Source organism: Pipistrellus hanaki (genome assembly GCF_964339955.1).
Source record: "Pipistrellus hanaki genome assembly, chromosome: 13".
NCBI lineage: Eukaryota > Metazoa > Chordata > Mammalia > Chiroptera > Vespertilionidae > Pipistrellus > Pipistrellus hanaki.
The window spans coordinates 35,177,705-35,203,241 of NC_140515.1; the positions used below are offsets into that span (position 1 = coordinate 35,177,705).

The 25,537-nt window shown below is 50.0% G+C and overlaps 1 protein-coding gene across 2 annotated transcripts in view; it reads left to right on the forward strand.

Annotated features, from left to right (window-relative positions):
* Window positions 1-637: 637 nt before the first annotated feature.
* The window catches only part of KY (kyphoscoliosis peptidase), a 42,450-nt gene continuing 17,550 nt past the window's right edge, over window positions 638-25,537 (forward strand). The window contains exons 1-6 of one of the 2 annotated variants that reach the window (XM_084902749.1): window positions 638-983; window positions 4,044-4,106; window positions 8,162-8,224; window positions 18,751-18,825; window positions 20,799-20,861; window positions 22,604-22,686. In XM_084902749.1, the coding sequence (XP_084758875.1) occupies window positions 848-983; window positions 4,044-4,106; window positions 8,162-8,224; window positions 18,751-18,825; window positions 20,799-20,861; window positions 22,604-22,686 (483 nt within the window). In that variant the 5' untranslated portion in view covers window positions 638-847. Of the gene's footprint in view, window positions 984-4,043; window positions 4,107-8,161; window positions 8,225-10,104; window positions 10,164-18,750; window positions 18,826-20,798; window positions 20,862-22,603; window positions 22,687-25,537 lie in introns of those variants that run through there. The other variant, XM_084902750.1, reaches the window with a different exon arrangement.

Sequence of the window (25,537 nt, forward strand, 5' to 3'; positions counted from 1 at the left end):
CTCTCAGGTCCAGCTCCCTGGCCACCGCAGGCAGGCTGCTCCCGGGGCCCAGCCTCCTCCTCTCCCCTCCCCACTCTCCCTACGGGCAGGATCCAGCTTCTAGAAGGAACGGAGATGATGAGGTTTTCAAGCCAGAGAGAACCGTTGGGTTGGTGCCCAGTGGGCACGTTCCAAGTTCTGGTAGGGCCATATGTGGGGCAGGTGGAAGGGGAGCTTATGATCCCCAAAACCCATCCATTTCCTTCTTAGAGAGGAAGCTGTCCATCTCCAAAACCCACCCCAGGAAGGAGTGGGGCCGAGGCCAAAGGTTGGCCAATTTCTCCACAGCTTGCGATGCAGTCTGGAGCCCTGTTTGTCCTGCCTCTGAAATGACTCACTGTTGACAGCACTGCGCGATTCTGTACTTGCCATGGCTTCTGGAGAAGGTCTGCTTTAGGCCCTCTTGGGGAACCCCCACCCCCACTCCGAGATGGCAGGAATGAGGTGCACCAGCCACCCAAAAAACAGTCCTGGCGCCGGGGACAAGCGCTTGCAGCGGCAGGCAGGGGCGCAGGGCGGGAGAGGCTCTTGGGGCCGGTGGCCTCAGCGCAGGTCTGGGCTCCACTGGGGATTTCCTTTCAAAGGTGACTTAGAGTCGCTGCATTAGGGGAGCGCCCTCCCGGGCGGGCCTAATGGCGTGTTTGGCAGAGTCAGCGAAACGCTGCGCGCAGCGGCTGGGCGGCGGGGGAGCGCCCTCTCCCGCGCCCTCGCCGTCTCCCGCGCCGGGCAGCAGCGCGCACGGGGCCATTTGCAGCGCAGGCAGCCTCCGGAGCGGCCGCGGCGCGCCGGCGGGGAGCGGGGCGGCATCATGGAGCTGAAGAAAGACAGCAACACCGTGTCCATCGACATGCTGCTGATCGTGCACTCGGAGAAGCGGCGCGCCGCGCAGGGCACGCACTCGGACCGGCAGGCAGACCCGGGCGCGCTGCCGCAGCGCCGAGGAGGTAACGCGCGCCCAGCCGACCCCCGGAGGGTCCTAGCACCTCGGCCTCTTTGCCCCAGGGCACGCCTGCCCGCCGCCGTGGGGACGCCCCTCACGCCCCCCAAACGAGCACAGCGACAGGACCCTCTCCCCGTGGCAGCCTGCGTGTGCCTCCAAGCTGTGGCTCTGGCGTCCCCTGGCAACGCGCAGCCCCGTGATTGCCCTGAGCTGACTCCTGTGCAGGCCTGAGGTGCTTGGTGCTTCGTCCACCCAGGCAGCCAGTTTCCTCCAGCCACTCTCCGAGAGGTCCAGCTCAGGGTTGGAAGATGCCCCTGGGAAGAAGGGGGCCAGAGCCTCAGGCATGGCTCCTGGGGTGGCCAAAGCCTGCTCCCCATCTGGCACATGCAGGGAGCAAGGATCCCGGGAAAATCTGGGTGCTGAGTCAGACTTGAGGACAAGAAGCCCCCTTGGAGCCCTTGCACAACTCACAGCCTCGGTTTCCCTCTCTTAAGCCCTCCCTCTCCCCTCTTCCATGGAGGGCATAAGAGGTGTAAAGGGCACACAGGCTTGGATAGGGGTAGGCTTGAAATGTGCTGTCCCCCACTTATCTACTAATGTTCCTTTTCTTCGGACTTCCTGGCCAAGTGTAGGCTGTTTATAAAGCGATTGTGGGAGGCAGGTCCTGGCCTCTGTATTCTCCAGAGGAGAGGACACAGCATGAAGGGGGAATTATGTATTATGGATACAGACACATAATAATTGTGAACGAAGCCCCTCAAATGTCTGGGAACCTCTGGGTCCCAGGTCTAGGAGGAAAGCCCCAGGGACTGTGGTGCAGAGGTGTGCACGTGCGCTGGCTGACTGTGTACCAGTGCTTTGAGAGGGATGCCTGAGCGGCAAAATGGCTTCTGCCTCCCGCCTCCCCTCCAGCTCCAGAGCTCCTTGGAGTCTGCCCAGCTCTTCTGTCCCCTGATCCCCCTTGCACATTGAACATCAACCTTCTACCGTGTAGAAGCAATAACACCATGATGGCTTTGCCCCCACCAGCACACGGGCTGAAGCTGTCCCGTAGCTCCTGGTGACCCCTTGGGGAGGCAAGCAGCGGGGCGGGGGAATGGATTCTGCAGAGCTGAGAATGTTGACAGGTACTCTAGTCTCAGCAGCAATTCGGGGGCCAACCGTAGTTTGGGTTGCTTGGTGCTTTGGTTCTCAGAGCTGCCCCTAGAAGAAGGGAAAATGCCCACCCAGGACATCTGCAGTGAGGACATGGGCAGAGGCCGTCAGCTTTCTCATAGACATGAGGCTGCTCCTGCTGCACACACCAGAAGGCCCCCCGCCGTGTGTGGCACAGCCAGAGGCCCAGCTCTGGGCCAGCCCGAGTGCCTAGCTCTTCTCCCACTGTGATCACGTCTCTCCTAAAGACTCTGTCACTAGAAAGAAACGGGGAAGCCCCAGAAGGGCCTGGGATCTGAACTGTTCCCGAAGGTGTCAAACGCCAACCATCAACCCTGCAGGACTCCCGACCGGTGCACTCGACACTCAGTGATGTGGCTCAGGGGAAGAAAGACCCTGCTTGTGAGCCCTTTCTGCTGATGTTTTTCTCCAAATATTTTTTCCTCACAGATGTTTCTCCCAGACCCTATGTCAGTGGAGAGACTGTGTCTCATATTCAGTCAGACAGTTCTGCACCGGAGCAGAGAAGAGGGGGCGTGCACAGCCTCCAAGGCCTGCTGGGCAGGAGTGTTGTCCAGGAGACCCCTGGCTCAGCCGGCTTGCAAGCCCCATGCAGCCTACGGAGGGGAAATGCTGAGCAAGTCTAGCTTGTTCCAAGGCCTCCTGCTGGTGCACAGACCCAGAACTCACCCATGCCCCATTCCAGGAGTCTCCTCCTGGCTCCTCCCAGCTCCGGGACCTCCACTCTGCAAAGGTTGGCCTGAGCTCAAATGCAGAGGGCTGACTGAGGATGTGACTAAGGGGCTTTCAGCTGTGTCCTTGTGGCAAAAAATAGTCAAAGGGACAGGAGGCAAGGAGTGTGGCACCAGGAGTTTGGGCTGCAAGGCCAACAGGTGCTCTCTCCCCTTTCCTCCAGGGCCCTGGCATTTTTCCGGCCATGCCTTAGAGCAGCGCTTCTCAAAACCATGCCTTGGGGCCCTGGAGTGGACAAGGTGGCCTAAAGCTGTTTGCACCAAGACTGAAAGAGCTTCAGAGTTTTAGGTTTTTATCCCCAAAGCTGATGCAACATATGCATTCTTTTCCAAAGGTGTGCTGGTGAGGTTTTCAGGTGGTAGGTCCGGGGCACTGACTGTGGAGGGCTCTGCAGGAGGGAGGGACTGGGGAGCCTTGGAGCAGTGGAAAGGGCTAGAGAACAAGGCTTGAGGCTGAACTTCCAGTAGCAGCCTCATGGTGAGGAGACCTTCGCTGCCACCAAGGGTCCCTAGGTGCTCTTTTCGCACCAGGAACTTGATTATATTGCAGCTACTCCTGCTGCCAGAACATATGCCAGTTCTGTGCCAGGAACTTGACCTTGCAGCCACCACTTCCAACTGTCACCGGAGGTAGAGAAAGCTTCCATTCCCTTTCCTGTTGCCTCACCAGGTCCCAAGGTGGAATTGGACATAAGGTGCCACTGACTGGCCAAGCCTAGGCCATCCATGCCCATGCTCTAGCTGCAAGGGAGGCTGGGAGAGCAGGCTACTGTTACTTTCCGTTCCCATAGGGATAGGCAGTGTTTGCCCACTCCCATCCCACACCAAGACTCTGAAAGGGGGAGATTTACCACATATATGAATGGCAAATGTCTTTGATAATAATCCTTCCATATTTATGCAGTGGAGATGTGGGAGTGAAAAATGGGCATCCCTATTTGCAATGATTCTGATAATCAACCCTTCCCCCATTGAAAACTACTGTTTTAATATTTTTTAAAATGTTTAAAATATGAATGGTTACATTCACGCTCCTAAGTGTATCTCATTCCACCAGTCCCACGGCCATCCAGATATGTACACAGCTAGCACATCATTTGCTGGGCCTGGGTCTCTGCACCACAGAGAGCCTCATGCCAGTCCTTGTTATTTCACAGGCCTCCAAGGCGGTGGAAACGGAATACAGAAATGGCAGAAAATAGAAGGAAACAGCCTGAATGGTAAATTCTCTTTTTTCTTTCTTTCTTTCTTTCTTTTTTTTTCTTTTTTTCTTTATAGTTTCTGGAATTCAACACGTTTTTAAATGACTGGACGCATTGGGTCTCATTTGTTGGAAGACTGGCACTAGTCACCTAACCCCTCAGACGTGGCTGCTTGTATCTCAGCCAGGCATCTGGGGCCACGGTGACCCTGGAAAGTTTTCCCTGGCATCAGGCCCCCTGATTTCCAGGAGGCTGGATGGGGGCAATGCCATACGCTTTTGTACCCACGTGTTCGTTGGTGTCATTCGGGATGGGAGGCGAGTGTGTTCCCACAGAGGCGGGCTGCTCATGTCCCGCAGGGCATCCGTCTTTGGAAAGTTTTTTGAATAGAGAGGAGCGTCCTGCCTTGAGGCCTGGGCGATGCAAGGGGCTACCTGCTGGCCCGGGACCCAGATGATCATAAAATCAGAGAGAAGTCAGCTTCCAAAGCCTCCTCTCTCTGGTGCCAGGTGCCTGTTGCCGTGCAAGCTCAGGATCTGGGAATTCTATGCGCGGACCAACTCTATGAAGCCTCATTCTGTGCCCTTCAGAGATCCGTTAGGCCAGCCTCCAGGAACAAACACCAGTGTAACTGCATGGGGGTGTGTGAGAATTCTAATAAGAGTCAGACCACTACCCAGAACTGCAGTAGGGGGCTCAGTCAGACCCCGGGTCAGATGATTGACAGATCAAATGCCAGTGTGAAGGAACCACCCTCTATGACCCTCCACAAATGGGGAAGCAGAACCCCAATTGAACAAGACCAAACAGCTCTTCTTTGCCATCCTTCTGACAGTAACAAAGGGGAAGGGTGAGGTTCTAAAAGTAAATCCACTCATTCATGCCCTCATGAAATAGTAGACAATTACAGTCAAGAACCCCTGCCCTGGTGAGGCCATAATTAAAATGATTGTAATCATGACACCATTTACTGAGTTGAGTCTCAGTGCCCTGGAGGTGAAGAGTGTGCCTTTGTCCTCTGCCTTGTGCGTGGGGATGGGCCATTCTCATGACATGCACTTCTAGAGACCACCCGCTGAGTCCCAGCGGATGGGTGTGCTTGGGTGGGGTGGCTTCCTTACCCTCGCTGAGGGGCCATCTGATGGGGGATGCACCTGCTGCCCCAGCTCTACTGACGCAGACACCGAAGTTAGCAAGACTGTGCTGCAGGCTTGTGAGAATTAAGTTAAATCTCAGACCTCCAGAGGCCTGCTGGCCACAGAAACACATAGCCATGCAGGCCTCTGTGTGTGCCCGGCCACTGTGCCCACGGGCAAGTGGGCAGTTGGGCTACAGTGGTTTGTTGCAGCCCTCTTACCTTGCCTGGGTTGTCTGAAATTCATCCTATGTCTTCTCGGGCACATTATTATATCAGGAGAGCACTGAATTATATTATATTGAATTCATCCTCTTTTTACCATCTTTGGGGTTCCTGATTTGGGGAAAGCGTAGTGGAAAAACACAACAAAACACAAAGTGACATGGTAACTCTTACAAGACTCTTCTAAAAGGTCTTAGTAGAATGTGTCAGCCAAAGAAAGAAGAGGATGATCAAAGTAGTTCTTGCAAAAACGAAGAGTTTCAGATATATGCAGGGCTGAAGAGAGGCTGCACAGAGGCCTCAAACCCAGACCACTCCACCAATCTGTATAACTTAAAGTAAAATGTTATTTATTGTTTGAATGACACACTTGCATGCATGCAGACGTTAAAGGTATGGCTTTTCTCTGTTTTCTGATGGTGAGATTTTGGGTACATATCTGCCTTGCTGGTGCTTAAGGCACCCAGCCCTGGTACCAGCAGGCCCTCCTGCCCAGGCCTGGAAGCTGGAGGGCGTGCTCATCTGGGAAGGAAACAGTTGATGGCTTGTGCTGGGGGAGTGTGCACAAATGTGGCTGAACCTGGGACAGATCCAGAAGGGCACATGTGCCCCCTCTTGCTGCTCTGTGCACTTCTTGGGCTGGGGTGTTGGCAGGGTGAGAGGAGCTTGGAGGGCTCCAACTTTTCCAAGCAGCTGGTGTGTAGGGCCAAGCCACCCCCACGCCCCAGCTTGCCCAGCAACGGGCTTCCCCTGCTGTGATTGGCTGCTTTCCTTGGTCCTGGCTGAAGTCTGCCTAGCAGCACAGGGACTGACGCCCCACAGCTACAGGGAAACCAATTGTGCGGCCCTGACTATAAATACCCCGCAACAGCTATGCCAGCTAATCGCCTCCTCGAGGATTCCCTTCCCAGATCCTGTTTCCTCCCTCGGCCAGCCGAAATACAGCCAGCTGTGCCCGTAGGAGGTGGCCTCCCTGTCCCCTAACCTGAATCTGGCCTGGAGCTGGCACTCAGCTGATCAACTTATCACGGCCCGGGGGGCTCAGGGTCCTGGCTGGCCTGCTTACAGAAGGCAGGAGCCAGCAGGTTTCTCCAGGGCAATACCCTGCCAGGTGGATCGCAAGCCCAGCCCAGCTCAGGGCCTCACCACCCACCGTGACTGGCTTCTGCCTGGACCCAGGCGTGGGAGCACTGGGCAGCAGATCTGGGTGGGTGCATGAGGGATGCATCTGAATGGAACTTGGTCAAGCCAGTGCCCCAGAGTCAGGCTTGTTTCCAGACCCAGAAACTGGTCCCAGTGGTCACTTCCCGTGGCAGGCCCAACAGCCTTTCTGCAGACCAGTGGAGGCCAGGTGAGAAAATGGCTGGCCAAGTGGTAGCAGTGGGTCTCATCTGGTATCATCATTATCACCATCACCATCACCTGCCCAATTGCCACCTCCCAACCCTGGCCTCCCCAGTTCCTTCCCCCACCTCTCTGAAGCAGAAATTCAAGGGCAACCTCAGCAAGACCAGGCCACCCCAGCATCTGTAAAGGGAGAGATGTAGGAAAAGCGGTGCTGCCCCAAGAAGCCTCTGGGTTCCTCCTCATGGCCTATGGCAGGAATGGGGCATCTCCTGCCTGACCCCACTAGACCCTGAGGGCAGCTTCGTGTCCCGGAGACATAAACATGACTAGCACACATAGAGCGCTTTCATATAGTGGTTGCCTTGCAAGTGTTTGTGCAACTGAACCAAACTGCAAATCACCCCAACTCCTGGGCTGGAGTAAGAGGCAGGCTGCCCCCTTCTTCTCAGAGGGAGGCAAGAGGCTGAGCTAGGAGCCCCGAGGCTTGGGGTCTAGCCCTAGGCCTGATGCTCCCTAGCTGCAGAGACTGGCACAAGTTACCCAGTCCAAGCTGCAGGTCCCTTAGCTGTACAACCGGGACAGGAACCTCTCAGCCTGCTCTGCTAAATGGCGGGTATGTCAGGCATCCCCATGGGCTTTGAAGACGGTGCCAGCGACACCAAAGTCTGAAGTCATGGTTCCTTAACCGATGGAGGCATTCCCAGTTTCCTTTCAAGACTCTGTATTGGGTGGTGAGCACACAATACAGCATGTAGATGGCATATTATAGAATTGTGCACTGAGACCTATAGAGTTTTATTAACCAATGTCACCCCAATAAATTCAATAAAAGTTTTTTTTAAAGGAAGAGAATCGTATTAGTATCCTCAAAAAAAAAAAAAAAAAAAAAAAGGCCAAAGAACTACATTCCCATAATGATATAAAAGTTTGGAGATATATGTGTGTGTGTGTGTGTGTGTGTGTGTATAATATTTTGGAGTCATTATATATATATATATATATATATATATATATATATATATATATATATATATATATAAAACTATGAGGAACACTAAAAACCATGACTCCAATAATCAAAAGAAGCTAGAAAAAAAAAATCTGTTGTCACTCGCTGGGCGGTGTGAGGTGCATGCACAGGGCTTTCAGTCACGTGCCTCTGCGTTCAGGTGTGTGACTGCCAATTCCTGTGTGTGCACGCTGCGGGGCTGTGCAGGCAGGCATGCCTGTGTCCAGGCCAGGCCTGAGGTGACCTGGGCCCCAGCAGCCTGCCTTTCTTGCAGACAAGCAGCTCCCCGCTCTGCCCGGGGAAGATTCCACTGTGGTCCCAGTGGTCACGGCAGGTTCCTCTGTCTTCCTTAAATAGGAAACCTGGCAGACAAGCAGCATCCTCAGCAGACCCAGGTCATCACTTCCTACGACAACCAAGGTAAGGAATCCGCCACGTCATGACCCCTTCTCCAGCTCCCGTGTGCCGGAGACAGCGGGTGTGGAGCTCAGACTGGGAAGCAGGTCCTCTCTGCCTCACGGATGTTGGAGCCCCCTTTTCCTCTTCTTACATCCCATGGGAAGCAATGAGGGGCTGCATGGTATCATGGGATCGAGAAATAGACTTTGGACCATGGAACCCACTGGTATCATCATCACCAGCCTCATGGCCATCACCATAGCTGTCATTTACTGAGTGCCAACCTTGTGCCAGGCACCCTGCCAAGCCACGGACATGATTATTCTCATGTAAATTAAGCTTCACAACAATCCTTTTTGATTGGTAATCCTACTGTCCTCATTTTACAGATGAGTAAACTGAGGCTTGGAAAGGTTGACATCTGTCCAAGATCAAATAGCCAGCAATGCTCAGAGTTGGGTAATTGACCTCCTGCCAACCACCGCCAAGTCCTGAGCTATTAACCTTCAAAGCTCTGCTTTCACCACAGCCGCCCCCCAACCCCAACACCCGTCTCCCCCGCTGGCTCATGTGGAGCAGGAGGGCTCCACCTCTGAGGCTGGAGGTGAGGCCAGAGGTTAGAGATCCCAGCCCCCCTCAGCTTTCTGCTCTGCATTAAAGACTCAAGGCCTGGGTCTGAGTGTTCCCATAGGCTCAGCCCTAAGAGCTCATTACCAGTGCTCTCAGCACCATTATCCTAACCAGTAAGGAGATTATCTAACAACATGGAGGGGACAGTGGTGGTTGTCGGGAGGATTAGGGCCCTCGGGGGACTATCCCCTGAAATTTGTGCAGGAAGGACCTGGCCATGCGGGTTTCAGTACCCCGTTAGGCCAGAATGCGGCTTCAGGACAAGGCCCATGGCCTTTTGGTGGGCCCGCTAAGAATTGCCACCTGCCCTGAGCACCTCAAGGACCAAGGGCCTTACCGTTTCTCTGGACTAGCAGCACACAGCTGGCCACAGAACAAGAATAAGCAATACCTCACTAAAATGAATATGAATTAGCGACTATTTATCTTGCTTATTTCTGGCCACACCCCTTGATGGGGTCCTGGTGTTATCCCTGTTTGCACAGGAGAAAGTTGAGACTGGGGATGCTGCCATCCCAAGAGCCTGATCTAAGATCAGACCTCTGATCTGCACTACCTCCCCTGTGCCACAGACAGGGGTGGGCTGGTCACCAGAGCTGCACCTGGCACCCTGGCTCATGTGTGCCACTTGCATGCCACCTCCCAGCATTCAAGGCTTCCAGGGGAACAAGAAGGAGAGCCGTGTCCTCCTATGAGGTTTGGAGCCCTGTGTAGACTGGTATGAATGAGCCAGGCAGGGTCCTGTGGTCACAGAGAGAGGAGGGCTCCCCCGTCTTTAGGGGAATAGCCAGAGTTCACATTGACACTGACCCATTCATTCCACAAAAAGCAGTTCCTGATGCATGGGATTCATCAGAGAAGGAAACAGACAGAGTCTCCTGTCCCTATGGAGCTGACACCCTAGTGAGAGAGACAGGTGACTCTGGCAAAGGGAGTCAGAGAAGGCTGGAGGGGAAGATAAAGCAGGAAAGAGAATAGGGGGTGGGTGTATGTGCACATGGGTGTGTATTAGCCTCTTACAGCTGCTGTAACATATTATCCCAAAGTCAGTGACTTAATCCATGTTCAATCTCTTAAATCGTTCCAGAGACCCCAAGTTTCAAGTCCATCTCAAGAGCTAAAGTCCAAGTGTCGTCATGCAGGTCATGGGGAGAACCTGTTCCTCCCTTCGTCAGCTTCTGGAGGCTGATGACAGTGATGACACCCCTGGACTTGTAGCTGCATCACTCTAACCACTGCGTCCATGGTCACATTGCCTTTGTTAAATCCCGCTCGGCCTCTGTTTTATAAGAATCCTGTGGTTACACTGGGCCCACCTGCATACTCCAGGGTAATCTTCCTAACCCGAGATCCTTCGCTTAATCACATCTGCACAGTCCCCTCTGGTGTATAAGGTGACATTCACAGGTTCCTGGAATTGGAACATGGATATCCTTAAGGGCTATTATGGAGCCTACCACAGGGGACAATTTAAAATAGAATAGTTGAAAAAAGACCTCCCTGAGAAGGTGACATTCAAGTAAGGGAGGAGGTGAGGGAGCAAGCCGTGCAGGTGTCTGGGGAAGAGCTTCCAGCAGAGGGAGCTGGGTGTGAGGGCCTGGTGTGTTCGGGAGGTGGAGAGCGGGTCACTGTGGCTGAGGGGCGCGGGTCGGTGGACACGGGGCAGACCCTGCAGGACCTGGGAGGCTCCCGGCAGTATGCTGGCTTCTAGTCTGAGTGCCATTGGAAACCACCCGATTGTAAACAGGAGAGCCTCCAAAGAGTCGAGAATAAACAGAAGTGGATGAGGGTGGATGCCAGAAGACCCTGTAGATGGCAGTATGGTGATCCAGGCAAGAGAGGCTTCCCTGGGGTGGGCTGGGGCAGAAGAGAAAGAGAGGAGTCAAGGTATGGGAGCTGAATCTGGAGATAGAGGAGCTGCAGGAGGCGCCTTTTGGGGAAAGAACATGAAGAATTCAGACAGGGCCTTGTTGAGGTCGGTGCCAAGGCCAAGAAGCCACATGCCTGCTATTTTGGATCAGAGGGACCAAGGACATCAGTATTCCGTGGGCCACTGTCCTACCCATCCAGGGGGCCCTGAGCCTCGTGAGCTCTGTTCTGGAAGCCACATCAGCCCCTGTGCAGCTTCCCCAGCAGCTCTTTCTGTGACAGTAACAGCAGGGCCCCGGGGGGACACTTGGTGTGGGCCAGTCAGGGACCTAAGCCCCTTGTAGGGGTCACCTCATTAAACCCCACAACCACCTTCTGTGTAGGTTATCACTCCCATTTTACAGGTGGAAAAACTGAGACCAGGGAGATTTTAGTAAGTTGCCTGAAGTTGCACAGCTGGCACATGCCAGGCCTGCAAGTTATACCCACCCATGTCTGGGAGCTTCCAAAGCCAGTGGGCATAACTGCTCCACCACATGCCCCCTTCCATTCAGGGCAGGGACCAATTTGGTGGGGACGACTGGATGCAGCACCCCCTCCACTTTCCCGCCAGACAAGAAGTTAAAAAATGCAGTCCAAACTGTTGCTCAGAGTGGTCCAGCTTCCCCCTCCTCCTCACCTTGTCATTCAGTGGAAGACTTGTCACAAGAGGTGACAAAGGATCATTGGAATCGTGGATCTTCACATGGAAGGGGCTTCAGAAGATTAGCCTGTGGCAGGTGTGAGGTGGAATGTGAAGAGCGTGCTTACTGCGCCCCTGAACTCCAGGCCTCGACAATGACTCTTGGAGTTAGTTTTCTGTTGAGGCGTTCATCCTTCAGGTCCTCTGCCCTTATCCCTTCTCAGACCCCCCTGCCTGCTTTGATCATGCGTGCACTAGCGTCACACTGCCCTGTTTCCAGATCCGGGACTCCCCTAGGGTGCTCCGCTCTGCAGGAGGAATCGTCCATGGCCCTGTGTTTACAAGAGCCCAGGGGAAGCCAGGTCAGTTAGGGCCACAGAGACGCCCTTCGTCACCCACGCCGGCCAGGGCCCCGGTGACCTCTCCCTGAGCTCTGGCATGCTCAGTTGTCATCTCATAACTAGAGCTGCTGAGTGGGGCTTTCACAGCGTGTCCAGCAGTTCCCGGTGAGCGTGCCACAGAGCCCGGCTCTCCCCATCACCACCCAGCAGGCTGCTCCCGGGTGCCACAGCTCACCAGGCCCCCCGCTAACGCTGACTGCTGTGCTCCTGGGCAGCAAGTCTCTTGACCACCTTCCTAGCTAGAGTCTATTTCCGGGGTATTTTTCAAACGCATTAGCTGAGGTTTGCTGATGCTCGGCTACTGCAGGAAAATATCCCAAGGCGGAGAATTCAGGGTGTAAGCGTGGCAGCCGGTTATGGAAGGAGTTAATGAAAACCTTCGGCCAATGAAGGCAGCCATCTGAGATGAGTCCCTCATCCCCCACACACACCCTTGTGCACACACAGCTTCTGCTAACTGATCAATGCTTCAGGCAGCCACTTCCAATCAGACTTAATGAACAACACGGAATCTGTTTGCCATCTCTGCATTAGTAATTCTGAGCAAATTAGGCCTTTAGACAAATCCTGACTCAAACCTGCCGAGACCTGGAGGGAAGCTGTCGGGCGGGAGGAGTCTCCTGGCTGGGTGGATGGCAGGCCGGAGCAGCGTGCCTATGGACATGCTGGGCTTGCCGGCCGCGTCTCCGCTCCTGAGAGGGGGAGGGAAAGGGACCAGAGCCAGCGGCAGCTGGAGGTGCCCGTGGGAGCCACTCTGAGGCTCGCAGAAAACAATCATTTAGACACTTGCACTAGGACAGCCAGAACGGCGGCAGCTTCAGAAATGGAATTTGGGTGACAACTGGTAGAAGTGGGGAGGGATGTCATGAAAGCGCCAGCCGAGTGACCTAAAGTCCCTTTGGGTTTGGTTGTGACTGTTAAGATGAGTGTAAACGGTATCTGACTAGAGTTAAGGTTTAGAACACATGTGTCAAACACAAGGCCCGCGGGCCAAATCCAGCCCGCCAGGCCTTGCAATGTGGCCCGCACCGCGCTGTCATCACTGCACTCCGCTGTCAGTTTATGACATTGTCAGTTTATGACTGTTCAGTAAACCATTCGGCCCGCGATTCAGGCTGGATTTTAGATTTTGGCCCCTTCTCTGATTGAGTTCGACACCCCTAGTTTAGAAGGTACCTAAAATTTTGTCGTAAATGATGTCCTGCTCCTTATCATTGGAGATTGGTCAAATTAATCTTTTTTTCTTAAATTAAGAATGTTATTGGATACAGGAACACTACCGTCTGCAAACTCTCACCATTTCCTACCTTTAGGAAGCATGGGGCTGTCGTGGTCACTGCTCACCAGGAGGCCACAAGCCCAGGCCCAGACTCAGTTCCTGGAGCAGAGAGCCTCCCAGAAGTGCCTTTACAGACCGGAAAGAGGAGCCGGGATCACTCCCACACAGATGAGGCAGGCGGGGAGCTGTGCTGTTTGTCTCAGAGGGTGCTGGTCAGCAGCACCACTTTGGGGGAGAGCCAGGAAGTGGGACTGGGGAGAATGTTGGACATGGGCCCCTGGCCAAGAGGGGAAAGAGAAGAGGAAGTGCAGGAAGGAGAGATGAGAAATGGTGGTGCGTTCTGTGTGTGTGACTCTCTCAGACCCACCCTTTTCAGCTCACTCATTCTTTGACAAAGAGATGTGGCTGGATTGGGAGAGGTGGGGAGTACCTGGACATCAGGAGAAGTTTGGGGAAGAGGTTGGTTGTTGAGCCCTAAACCATCAACCACGTTGTTCGTTTTTGCCGTTTCTTTAAGCTTTTGGAGATTGTTCTAGTCCAGCATTTCCAAATTGTTTTTGACAAAGTAGTACTGAGTCGGTAGAGTTCTCGGCTGCAGGGTTTCTCAGAGCATTGTGTACAGGGACCCACAAAAGGGGAAAGAATGGTCCTGTTCCTCAACCTTTGTTTCCACCGGGCATCGGGCGGTCAAATGAAGTTTGGCACCCCCTTTGGAGAAACGCCTGAGAGTGTTTCTGGTGGGAGAGTGAGAAGGCAAAGGGGAACAGGCCCAGGCCTCACCCAGCCCAGGAGGACACGCAGGCAGTCTTTGCTGCTGATGACTATGCCACCCGTTCGGTTCCTAAGGCCAAATCAGAAGCATGCTTTTAGCTCTAAAATGCTTCAAGTCACAATTGTAAAGCCATAGCTGATTGTCTTTGAAAGGGAATGGTCTAGATACTACACTCAAAATGAATGTTAACCCTTTAAAAGTTATGCCTCAGGAGGCCACGTTGTAGCTTCTAAAGTTGTTTGAGAATTACTCTCTTTGGCATGCTGAGCAAATTTTTGAGCTGCACAAGAAAGCCAGTATTGTTATTCTGTGAAAAATTACTGTAACACATTTAGCAGGCAAAGGGTTAATAAAAAGAGCTCTTGCAAAATCGGTAAGGAAAAAATAATATATAGTTGGAAATGGGGCGGTCCACAAAATAAGAATTTAAAGTGGCAAATAAATATATGAAAAATACTATGCTAAAAATTAAAGAAATGCACAAAACACTTGATGTTATTATTCATTAATAAAAAGTTCACCCTGGCGGTTTGGCTCTGTGGGTAGAGCGTCAGCCTGTGGATGGAAGGGTCCAGATTCAATTCTAGTCAAGGGCATGTAGCTCAGTTGCAGGCTCAATCCCCAGCCTTGGTCAGGGTGCAGAATACATGGAGGAGGCAACCAGTCGATGTGTCTCTCTCACATCAATGTTTCTCTCTCTCTCTCCCTCTCCCTTCCATTCTCTCTAAAAATCAGTGGAAAGATATCTTTGGGTGAGGATTAACAAAATAATTAGTAATGTTTTTTAAAAAATGGTAAAAATTAAATGTCAGTGAGGATAGTCGTGATTTATTTTTGCATTACAAAGCGCTCCAAAACTCAGGGGCTTCAAACAATAAGCATTCACCAGCTCAAAAGTCTACTAGGTGGCTGGGCGTTCTTATCTGAGCCACGCCCCGCTGAGCACAGGTCCTGGCTGGCTTGCTCAGGTGTTGTGGACAGCTGGAGGGTTGGCTGGAAACCTGCTGATCTGGGATGGCCGCCCCTGATGCTCTGCTCCCTCTGGTCTCCCATCCTCTAGGCCAGTGGTCAGCAAACTCATTAGTCCACAGAGCCAAATATCAACAGGACAACGATTGACATTTCTTCTGAGAGCCACATTTTTTAAACTTAAACTTCTTCTAATGCCACTTCTTCAAAATAGACTCACCCAGGCCATAGTATTTGGTGGAAGAGCCACACCCAAGGGGCCAAAGAGCCGCATATGGCTCGTGAGCCACAGTTTGCTAACCACGGCTCGAGGAGGCTAGCCTGGGCTTCACGTGGCAGCTGTGACTGGAATCCTAAGGATGACAGCAGGAGCTGCAAAGTCTCTTAAGGCCTAGGCTCAGAGCTTATACTTCATCACTTCTGCCACACGTTAATTGGCCATGCCAGGTCATTAGGCCAAACCAAAACACCTCTCGACAGGAGGAAGCACAAAGTACTACAGCCGATTTTGCAATCAAACAGCAAAGAATGAGCAAAATGGGCCTTCTCTTGCACTGTAGGTGTGATCAGAAACTGATAAAATCATTCATGGGTAAAGCTTGCCAATTATCTAACAAAAGCCTTAAAAAGCTTCACAGCTTCTGACCCAGATTTAAGAAATTATTCAAAGGAACTGATTTGAAAAGTATGTAAAGAGGTGTGTGTCAGAATGTTCATCACATCGCTGTTTATGTTAGCAAAACATTTGGGGAAAGTTAACTCTCCAATGAAAAGGGATTGGTTATTAACTATCTATTGAATAGAATACTACGCAGCCATGTAAAATGATGACAGATGACTGTGTTCCCTGACTTGTAAAGACGTAAGCAAGAAAGCAGATTGCAAAAAGCATGTTTACAATAATCCTTCTTTGGATGTTCAATTTCTATTTTGTATTTTTCTTTATCATCCAGGTTTTTGTTTTGTTTTAATTCTGCTTGGGCTTTTTTCTATCGGGTTGGGGGTTTTTAATTTTTATTTTATTTTAAATTATGAGTTTTAACATATGCATAGATTTACGTAACCATCAGCACAGCCGGATTACAGAGCAGCTCTGTTACACCCAAAATTATCTTGTAAGACTCTTTATAATCACATCTTCTCATCACTCCTAAGAATTTTTTGCATTATTGAAGAGTATTTTTTTCTTACTTTCTTTTTTTTTAACCCTCACCTAAGGATATTTTTCCATTGATTTTTTTTTTTTTTTTTTTTTATTTTAGCGAGAGGGAAAAACAGCAAGAAATACCGATGTGAGAGAAATGCATTGCATGTGCCCCAACCTGTGTCCAGTACACACTCTTGATCAGAATTGAATTGAACCTGGGACCCTTCGGTCCCCAGGCAGATGCTCTATGCACTGCGCCAAACCTGGTAGGGCTGTGGAGTGATTATGAATAGAGCTTCTGTAAACATTTGTACATAGGATTTTGTGTGAACATAAATTTTCATATCTCTGGGATAAAAGCCCAAGAGAGCAGGAGTTGGGTCATATGTTAAATATATGTCTTGTTTTATAAGAAACCTCCAAACTCTTTCCCAGAGAGGCTGTACCACTTTGCAATACCACCAGAAATGTATAAAATATTCAGTTTCTTCACAACCTTGTCAGCATATAGTATTATCACTATATTTTTAGTATTTCTCTTCAAATAAGTGTGATATTTCATTATAGTTTTAATTGGCATTCTAATGCCTAATCATGTTAAATGTCTTTTTTTTTGTGCTTACTTGCCATTTCTATTTTGGCAAAATATCTGTTCTTTTACCTATTTTCTAGTTGGATTGTTCTGTGCACTTTTGTAAAAAATCAATGTGCCATATTCGTGTGGCTCTATTTCTTAATTATTTATTATACTCTGTTGATCGATTTATCTATCTTTGCCACTATCACACTGTTGTGATTACTGTTGCTTTATAGTATATCTTGAAATAAGATAGTTGGAGTCCTCTGATTTTTTTTTTTTTCCAAAATTGGTTTGGCTATTCTAGTTGCTGTATCTTTTGATTTAATTTTTAGGATCATCCCGTAGGGATACCATCCATTTCATTCCTGATATTGGTGTCTTGGCTTCTGATTTGTGTCTTAACCTCTTTTTTTTTTTTTTTTTTTATCAATCTGGTTAAAGTGTTTAACAATTTTACTGGTATTTTCAAAGAACCATCTTTCAGTTTCATTGATTATTCTCTCATTCATTTATTCAAATATTTTTTCTGCAACACACTTTTCTCCTTTCCTTCTTGTATCTAAATGACATGAATGTTCGGCTTTTAGGTATTGTTCCACAGGTCCCTGAAGCTCTGTTCATTTTTTCTCTGTGTTATTCATATTGTATAATTTCTATGAATTCAAGTTCATTACATCTTATTTCTGTCATCTCTGTTATTGAGCACATCCAGACAATTTTTTAAACTATATTTTTCAGTTCTCAAATTTTCATTTGTCTGTTCTTCATAACTTAGGTTTTTTTTTTTCTTATACTTTGTATTTTTACATTTATTTCAAGATTGTTTGCCCTCAACTTTTAGAGCATAGCTGTTTTATTTTGCTGTTAATTATTGTGAGGTTAGCATATGTTGATTATCTTTTCCTTTTCAAGTTGAGATTTTCCTAGGTCTTCCTATGCTGGGTAGTAATTTTGGTTTGTAGCCTTTGCAATGTTATACGATTCTGCCTTGTGCAGGTACCACCCGGTGGCCTGTCTGAGCATTTAGTCTACCCCATAGTTTAGATTTTATTTATTTATTACTTTTTAAAAATCCATCCTTATTATTGGAAGTATTACAGATATCCCGTTTTCCCGCCAATGACTCCCTCCACCTTGCTCTTATGCGTGACCCCCCACTAGGCTTCACAGCACCATTGTCTGTCCATGGGCTATACATGTAAGTTATTTGGCTCATCTCTTCCCACTCCCCTCTCCCCTTCCCTCTGAGATTCACCAGTTAGCTCCATGCTTCCATGTCTCTGTATCTATTTTGTTCTTCAGTTTATAGTTTAGTTCTCAAAGACTGTGATAGGATTTTAGGATGAGATCCCGGTACGCACAACTCAGGGGTAACTACAAGAGTTCATCATAACTTTATGGGTTTATTTTCTTGAGCTCCCTCCTCTTCACAACTTGCTTTCCAGTCCTCTGGCCAAAAAGCTGGAGCTTTCGTTTTCCCACTCTGTCAGGCACCTCTCACAGCTGTGTCTGCTTTTGGAGCCAGTCAGTGAGAACAGAGAGAGACACACATGAGAAGAAGAATTTGCCCCACATGCTTGGGAATTTTAGCTTCTCTGGTGCTCTCTCTCAAAGAATTTATGTGTCTGCCTGGCCACCAAAATCACTCTGCACTGCTCCCCATAGAATTTCCTGGGGGCTGAGTGGATAAATGACAGAAAGGAGGGGAGGAAGGGAACCCACAGTATTTCACTCTTCCTCTCTCACTCCACAGGCCGGGAGAGAAGGCTCCTTCCTCTTGGAGCACTTTTCCCCTGCACCCACTGTGCACCTCTGGGTTTGGGGCTGCTGTTGAGTCCAACCTAAGAAATACCGCAGGGGAGAGGGAATGGTAACCGCACTGCCAATTTGGTGATGCTTTCTATCCTAATCTTCTTCCTCAGTATTCCATCTATCATTTACTTCTCAGTCCTCACATTGTTGCCCCGTGCATTCTTTCCAAGGTTTAGAGCTGCATTCGGTGGGAGCGGCCAGGTGGAACAGGCTTACTCCGACTTACCTGGACCTGGAGACTGTCGGCTTGTGTTTTGTCTTCGATCTTTTTAAACAAGCATTGCCTGTGTGTTCAAAAGAAAGCTCCCACACCAATTGTGCTTTGTTGTTCAGACCTCTGTCATGAGACGCTGCATCCTTTCCCAGTAGCATGGGGATGAGACTGTCACCTCCCATTCCTCTACAGGGACACAGCTGACGGTGGAGGTGCACCCTCGAGACACCATGCCCGAGCTGCTGAAGAAGTTTTCCTTGGATAAACGTACGTACGTACAGGGCTGCTTGTGTGTGGAGGTCTGGCAGGGAGGATTGAGGGCAACTGAATGGACAGAGCCCAGCCTGGGCATCTTCTGGGGTAAGGAGAGGAGTGGCCTGGACCTGCCACGGGTCAGACGCAGAGGTAGGACAGCTTCGTGCTGGGGTTCTGTTTCTTCTTCATTCCCGGGAATCACTATTCTTGAGTGTCTGCAGTGTGGTGTGGGTGAACAAGGCTTTTAGCTAAAGGTGAATTGCATCACAGGAGTGTTACTGTTTTTTAGATACCATTTATTGTATCTGGAAGGTACCATATAAGTTTTTTGCATTCATTAACTTTGGCATATACCAGTGTTATACCCACTTTTATTTTTTTATTATATTTTATTTTTTTTACAGAGAGGAAGGGAGAAGGATAGAGAGTTAAAAACATTGATGAGAGTGAAACATTGATCAACTGCCTCCTGCACACCCCCTACTGGGGATGTGCCTGCAACCAAGGTATATGCCCTTGACCGGAATCCAACCTGGGACCCTTGAGTCCACAGGCTGGTGTTCTATCCACTGAGCCAAACTGGTCAGGGCTATTCCTACTTTTTAGATCAGTCAAGTAAGGCTCAAAAAGATTAAATAACTGCTATGTGACCAGCTGGGAAGAGGATCAGAACTCAGGTCCAACTGAGGCCTATGCTCTTCCCCACCCTACATGGCCAGTCTCAGTGCAGTGTGCATAAGCCCACAATGTCTCCTCCACTGCCTTCTCAGACTTCCCCCTGTATCTGTCCATCTTGTGGCTAAACAAGGGCCTAGGGAAATGCCAGCCACGACACAGAGGCCACAGAGCAGCCAAGACTCAGGTTCTCTCTGAGTCCACTCAGCGGGCCGAGGCGAACCCTCCAAGTCTGCCCTACAGCCCTCGGTGGTCAGGATCTCAGGAGGACAGTCCAATGGAGAGAGAACAAACCCTGGGAATCACCTGGCTGGGTTCAGATCTCAGCGCTGTGACCTTGGGCAAGTGGCTTGACCACCCTCTTGGACTCAATTTCCTCATCTGTAAAAGGAGGAAAACAATTCAGCATCCCTCATAAGATTCTTGTGAGTTGAATGGGAGGTACCAGTACAGTGCCAATCAAAGCACAAGCCAGGCATTCTAAGTACACAGTAAAGGCTAGCTTCTATTTTGAATCCCCATTATTCTACCCAAGAAGGTAGATGGGAAAAAATGTAGGTGCAAGAAATGGCCCGCTGTTACTAGAATGGCCTTCATATCTCTGGAACCTTCGGTTGTTATAGTTACAGCCTACAGTGGGCTTCCGGGGCACTAGACAGCTGCTTCGGCACCCACCCCCAGCTCCTCCGGGTCCCAACGGGAACCTCATCTTCCTGACCTGCTTTCGAATCAGCAGGAAGGGTTCCCCTCCTGACGCCCATGGAGTCTAAGAACTGTTGCCAAACCTCCTGCCTTAACAGCCCTGGATTTATAGGATGTGGTTACCCTCGAACCTTCCCAGGGAATAATTTAATAATTGCTCTCTGGGTTTCAGCTCCATACAAACTGCTTTTCTCTCGCCCCACTTTCATGTCTGTCCATGGTCAGTTCTCGTCCAGGGGTATCTGGCACGAATGCACTGGTGCTCCCGGCATGCCCCGCTGTGCTGCTGGGTGGTAGGCGCGTGTGGAGGAGGAGGGCAGGGGCAGCAGGCCCCACGCGGACTGCTCAAGAATCCAAAATGTTGCTGTCGGAGGAAATGCTCACAGACAGCAGGTGTCTTTCTAGTTCCCAGGCCTCCTTCTGCCCCACTAGGGCATCTAGGGCAGTTCCAGTAGCAATTTGGTCGAAGGTGGGGATGGGAGCAGGAAGGCTCTGAGGAGGAGAGTGAAGGGGAGGGGGCAGAAGCAAGGCCCACGCAGAGAATCGTCTGTGCTTGCATTTCTGTTTCTCCTGAAGTGTCTCTACTCCTGACCTTTGGGATATTGTAGGTTTGCAAGGTGACAAAAATGGAAACACAAGACCCCGGCAGCCTGGAGGGAAAGATGCTCATGGTAAGTTGCAGGACCTTCTCCTGGGCCGTTCTATGAGACAGGAATTAATTTAGTCTCATGGGGGAGTCTCCAATCGATTGAAAATGGCTCCCTGGGCCCCTGTGCTGAGAGTCAGGGCCCACCTCTGGGCTCAGGGAGGGAGGAGTGTTGTGAGTGATTAGCAATGCCTGCCATGGACACAGGGGGCAAAGTACAAAGCTCACACGCCAGATGTGAGCCCTGAGCTAAAGCACAAACCCCACCAATAACAAGGCAGCCCATTATGGGAAACATATTAAAACAAGAATCTGGAATGGTGTTGACTTTAAACAGAATGCCAATCACCTGTGCGGCCGGAGACATGCAAATAAGCAGAGTGGGGCAGAGGAAGAAACCCTGCGCGGGATAAGAGACAGCCTGGGTTCGAATCTTGCTTTTGTTTCCCCCTCCCCTTTCCTGGGCCTCCGTTTCCCTCAGTAAACCAGATGGCATTTAAGGCTTGGTACAGGGTGGTATGTCTCTCCATTGTTTTGCTTTAAAATCAGAATAATGTTGTTCATGCCACCGGCGTTTTAAATGTATTTGTGCAAAATCCTATTTGGATTTATATAATCTGCTCAGAAGGTAAACTTATGAGGCATAAATCATTATGGGTAATTTTAATGTTCATATATTACAATATTTCTATTACAATAATTTTACAAAACAGAACCAAGAAAGGGTAAGACTAGTAGTAGGGTTTTCAGTCCCATTTTAAAAACGGCACCTCTCTTCTAAACGGGGGCAAGGAGACCTCATTGGCAGAGCTGTGCTGAGCAGAGATTGTTCTATGTGCAAGTCCCTTTCTTATCCACTTGGGTCAGCCTCATGGCCCTTGTCAGAGAATGGCAGGAGCCAGATTTGTGGGAAAAGAGGGCACTGAGAAATGAGGGAACTCATGAGGTCCTGCCGCCATGTCCCTGTGCCCTTCTGAGGGGCTGGCTGGGCCAGGGCTGCACTCGGACCATGCAGGGTAGGGACTGATGGTACCCTAAGAAATGGCAAATGAGAAGTCCCAGCTCCAGCACCAGAGCAGTAACCATGATGGTGCTAGGCTTCCTGGGAGCTCTAAGGTGAGGTTGTGCAGGACAGTAGGCTCTGGGGGTGGGGCCAGGAAACCCCTTAGTCCTCATAGAAGCAGCAGCAGAAGAAAGAAAATAATGCGAAGTTACTGAGTGAGGCCACAGCTTTACAACAGGGCCCTTGGAGCGGCGGGGAGATGCCGAAGGATCCATGCGGCCTGCTCCTGGCAGCTAAACTTGACCAGCTGCCTAACCAGCTGGCACGGCCTCTCATCCAGTGCTGGCCCAGTGAGGGTCATGGAGCAGCTCAAACCAGAGCTGGCGGTGACACCCATCCTCACCTTCTCACCACCCCTCTGGGGTCTGTAGCACCAAGGTGTGGGCTCTCACAGCCTGTGAGGGATGTGCAGGCAGATGCACAGAGTGCTGAGGCTCATGGCCGGCCCCCGCACCCTCCCGGAGCGAGTGACACTGACCGTACAACCTGCTCCACTGTCTCCTTCCCCTGTGTCTCCAAGACCCCAAACCAACTCGACCAAGGGACCTTTCTAAGAGAGACAGCTCTTGGGAGCAGAGTTTCAGGCCCTGAGAATGATGCTAAAAGTCAGGCAGGCACAGCTTCTCAAAAAGACAGGGAGGCCTCGGCCAGGCAGCCCTCTTCAGCAGGTCTCGGCAGCTGACCAAGCCCCCCTGTGTTTTCAGCCTACCCCTGGGATCGGTCCAGCCTGAAATCCATGCCCCTGGACCTGCAGCAGTTTGAGAAGCTGGACACCTATGCCTCACAGGTAGGAGAGCTGGCCCCTCTGCCTACAGCGCTCCCATGTGGCTCCAAGCGCCCTGAGCCAGGGTAGCTCAGCCTTTCCCCAGGCCCCTCCTGGATGTATCCCAAGTCCCTTGGATGGATGGCCCAGAGTGCCTTTCACAGTGTATGGATGGAGGACAAAAGGCCCAAGGCAGCAGGCCCCTGCCCAGGACCAAAGGCCATTCCACCACCCCGACCCCACTACACCCTGCAGCCTCTTCATTGGCAGGCCTGCCCTCTCCCTGCCCATTTTGGCATTGCTACTAGTGAGCCATGCCAGCCCCAGCCCAGGAAGGGAGGGTGAGGGAGGGTGGGGCAGGACCATAGATGCAGATGGCCCGCACCCACTGTGGCCCTAGCCAAGCTCATCCCTTGAGCGTGTAGGCTGCTGAGCTCTCACATCTTTGGGCCTGGACACGTGTGGCATGGGGGTGGGAAGGAGCCAGAGCTGAGGCATTAGGGGAACAATGGGGTGGTGAGAGCCAAGCAGGACCCTCACCATAGATAATCTGATCGGAAGCGCCAAGGAGCTGGACTTGCTGTGACATCTGATGAGCCATCAGAGGCTGGCAAGCCAGGAAGTCATCTATAGGCTGCTGGCCAGGCTCAGAGGGCAGTGCCAGGAGCCTAGCTGAGACCGCAGACACTGCCACGGAGCAGTGGGAAAACGGAGCCAGGGAGGGCCAAGGGTGGGGACCAGAAGCCACAGGACTGAAGTTGGGGGTTAAATCAGGAGTCAGCCTGGCCATGGTGTGGGCCTGCAATGTGTTCTAGGCCCGGAGAGAGGGACAAAGACAAGGATGTGGAGGTGGTGCTGAACACAGAATAAAAGGAAGCAGAGAGCAGCAGGGTGAGTGGGAGACAGGAGACGGGCCCACAGGTCTCCTTGTGGCCAGAGAGTGGGTCCGGGAGTTCCAGCGAGCCGTGGGGCAGTCCCAGGAGAGAATAGGTCAAGGAATGCCTTAGGGCAGGGGCTGAGGACATGTGGGCAACTGTGGCCCAACTGAGCCTCCTGCTGCCCCGTCTTCTCTAGGAAGATGGAATAGGGTCAGGACTGCCTTTTCAGCAACCCCATCCCTGTTTCCTGCTGAGGGCCCCTGTGAGAAAGCCTAATTTGCTCCTTTGTTTAATCATGGTAAACAATAGCTAACATAAAATTGCCATTTTAATAATTTATAAGTGGCATTAATTACATTCACATGTTGTATAACCATCACCACTATCTACTTCCAAAACCAGAACCTCTCTACCCATTAAGCAATAAGTTCCCATTCTCCCTCCCCTCAGCCCCTGGTAACCTCTGATTTACTTACTATCTCTAAGAACTTAACTATTCTAGATATTTCATGGAAGTGCAATCATACAATATGTGTCCTCCTATGGCTGGCTTATCTCAGCATCAGGTTTTCATTCATGTAACACATATCAGAACTTCATTCTTTTTAATGGATGAATACTATTTCATGGTTTGGACCAATTGCATTTTATTTATCCATCCATCTCTGATGGACACATGGGTGGGTTCTACCTTTTAGCTATTGTGAATAATGTTGCTATGAACGTTTGTGAACAATTATCTGTCTGAGTCCCTGTCTTCAGTTCTTTTGTGTATGTACCTAGGAGTGGAATTACTGGATCATATGGTAGTTCTATGTTTAACTTTATGAGGAACAGACAAACTGTTTTCCACAACAGCTGCACCATTTTACATTCCCACCAGCACTGTACAGGGTTCTAATTTCTCAGCATTCTTGCCAACACTTCTTGTCTGTCTTTTTCATTACAGACACCCTTGTAGGTGTGAAGTGATATCTCTTTGTGGTTTTGATTTTCATGTCCCTATTGACTAAGGATGTTGAGCACCGTTTCATATGTTTATCGCCCACTTAAATATCTTTGGGAAAATGTAAATTCAAGTCCTTTGCCCATTTTAAAAGTGGGTTGTCTTTTTGTTATTGAGCTGTAGGAGTTCTTTATATATTCTGGATATTAAAGCCTTATCAGATATATTATTTGCAAATCTATTCTCCCATTCTGTGAGTTGTCTTTTCAAGTTCTTAATAATGACCTTTGATGCACAGAAGCTCATTTAATCTATATAAGCTCAGTTGATCTATTTTTTCTTTTGCACCTCTTGCTTTTGTTATCTAAGAATCCATTGCCAAATCCAAAGTCGTGATTACCCATGTTTTCTTCCAAAAGTTTTATACTTTAAGTCTTATGCTTAGGTCATTGGTCCTTTTTGAGTTAATTTTTATATGATGTGAGGTAGGGGTTCTACTTTATTAATTTTGCATACGGATATCCAGTTGTTCAACATCATTTGTTAAAGAGACTATTCCTTCCCTTATTGAATGGCCTTGGCAAAAGTCAGTTAGCCATAGATGTATTATGAGTTTTTTTCTGGGCAGTCAATTCTATTCCATTGATCCCATATGATCCATTATATCAGTACCACACCATTTTGATTACTGTAGCTTTGCAGTAAGTTTTGAAATACAGAAATGTGAGTCCTCTAACTTTGTTTTTTTTTTTTTTTTTTAATTGTTTTGACTATTTCAGCCCCCTTGCAATTCTATATCAATCTGAGGATTGGGGGGAAAAGAAAAAAAAGGTGAAAAAGGGTTGTTAGAAATTTAGATACAGTCTATTAACTCTGTTGATTGCTTTGAGTAATATTAGCCATGACTAGGGGATGCTACAGCCAGCCAGATAACTCACCTAGCTGGTCCCAAAATCTACAAAGAAAAGATGTAGTGGCTCTAGAACCAGTGAGTCAGCTGGTCAGCACTACCCTTCATGTTCAGCTACCCACCACCACCACCACCAATAGT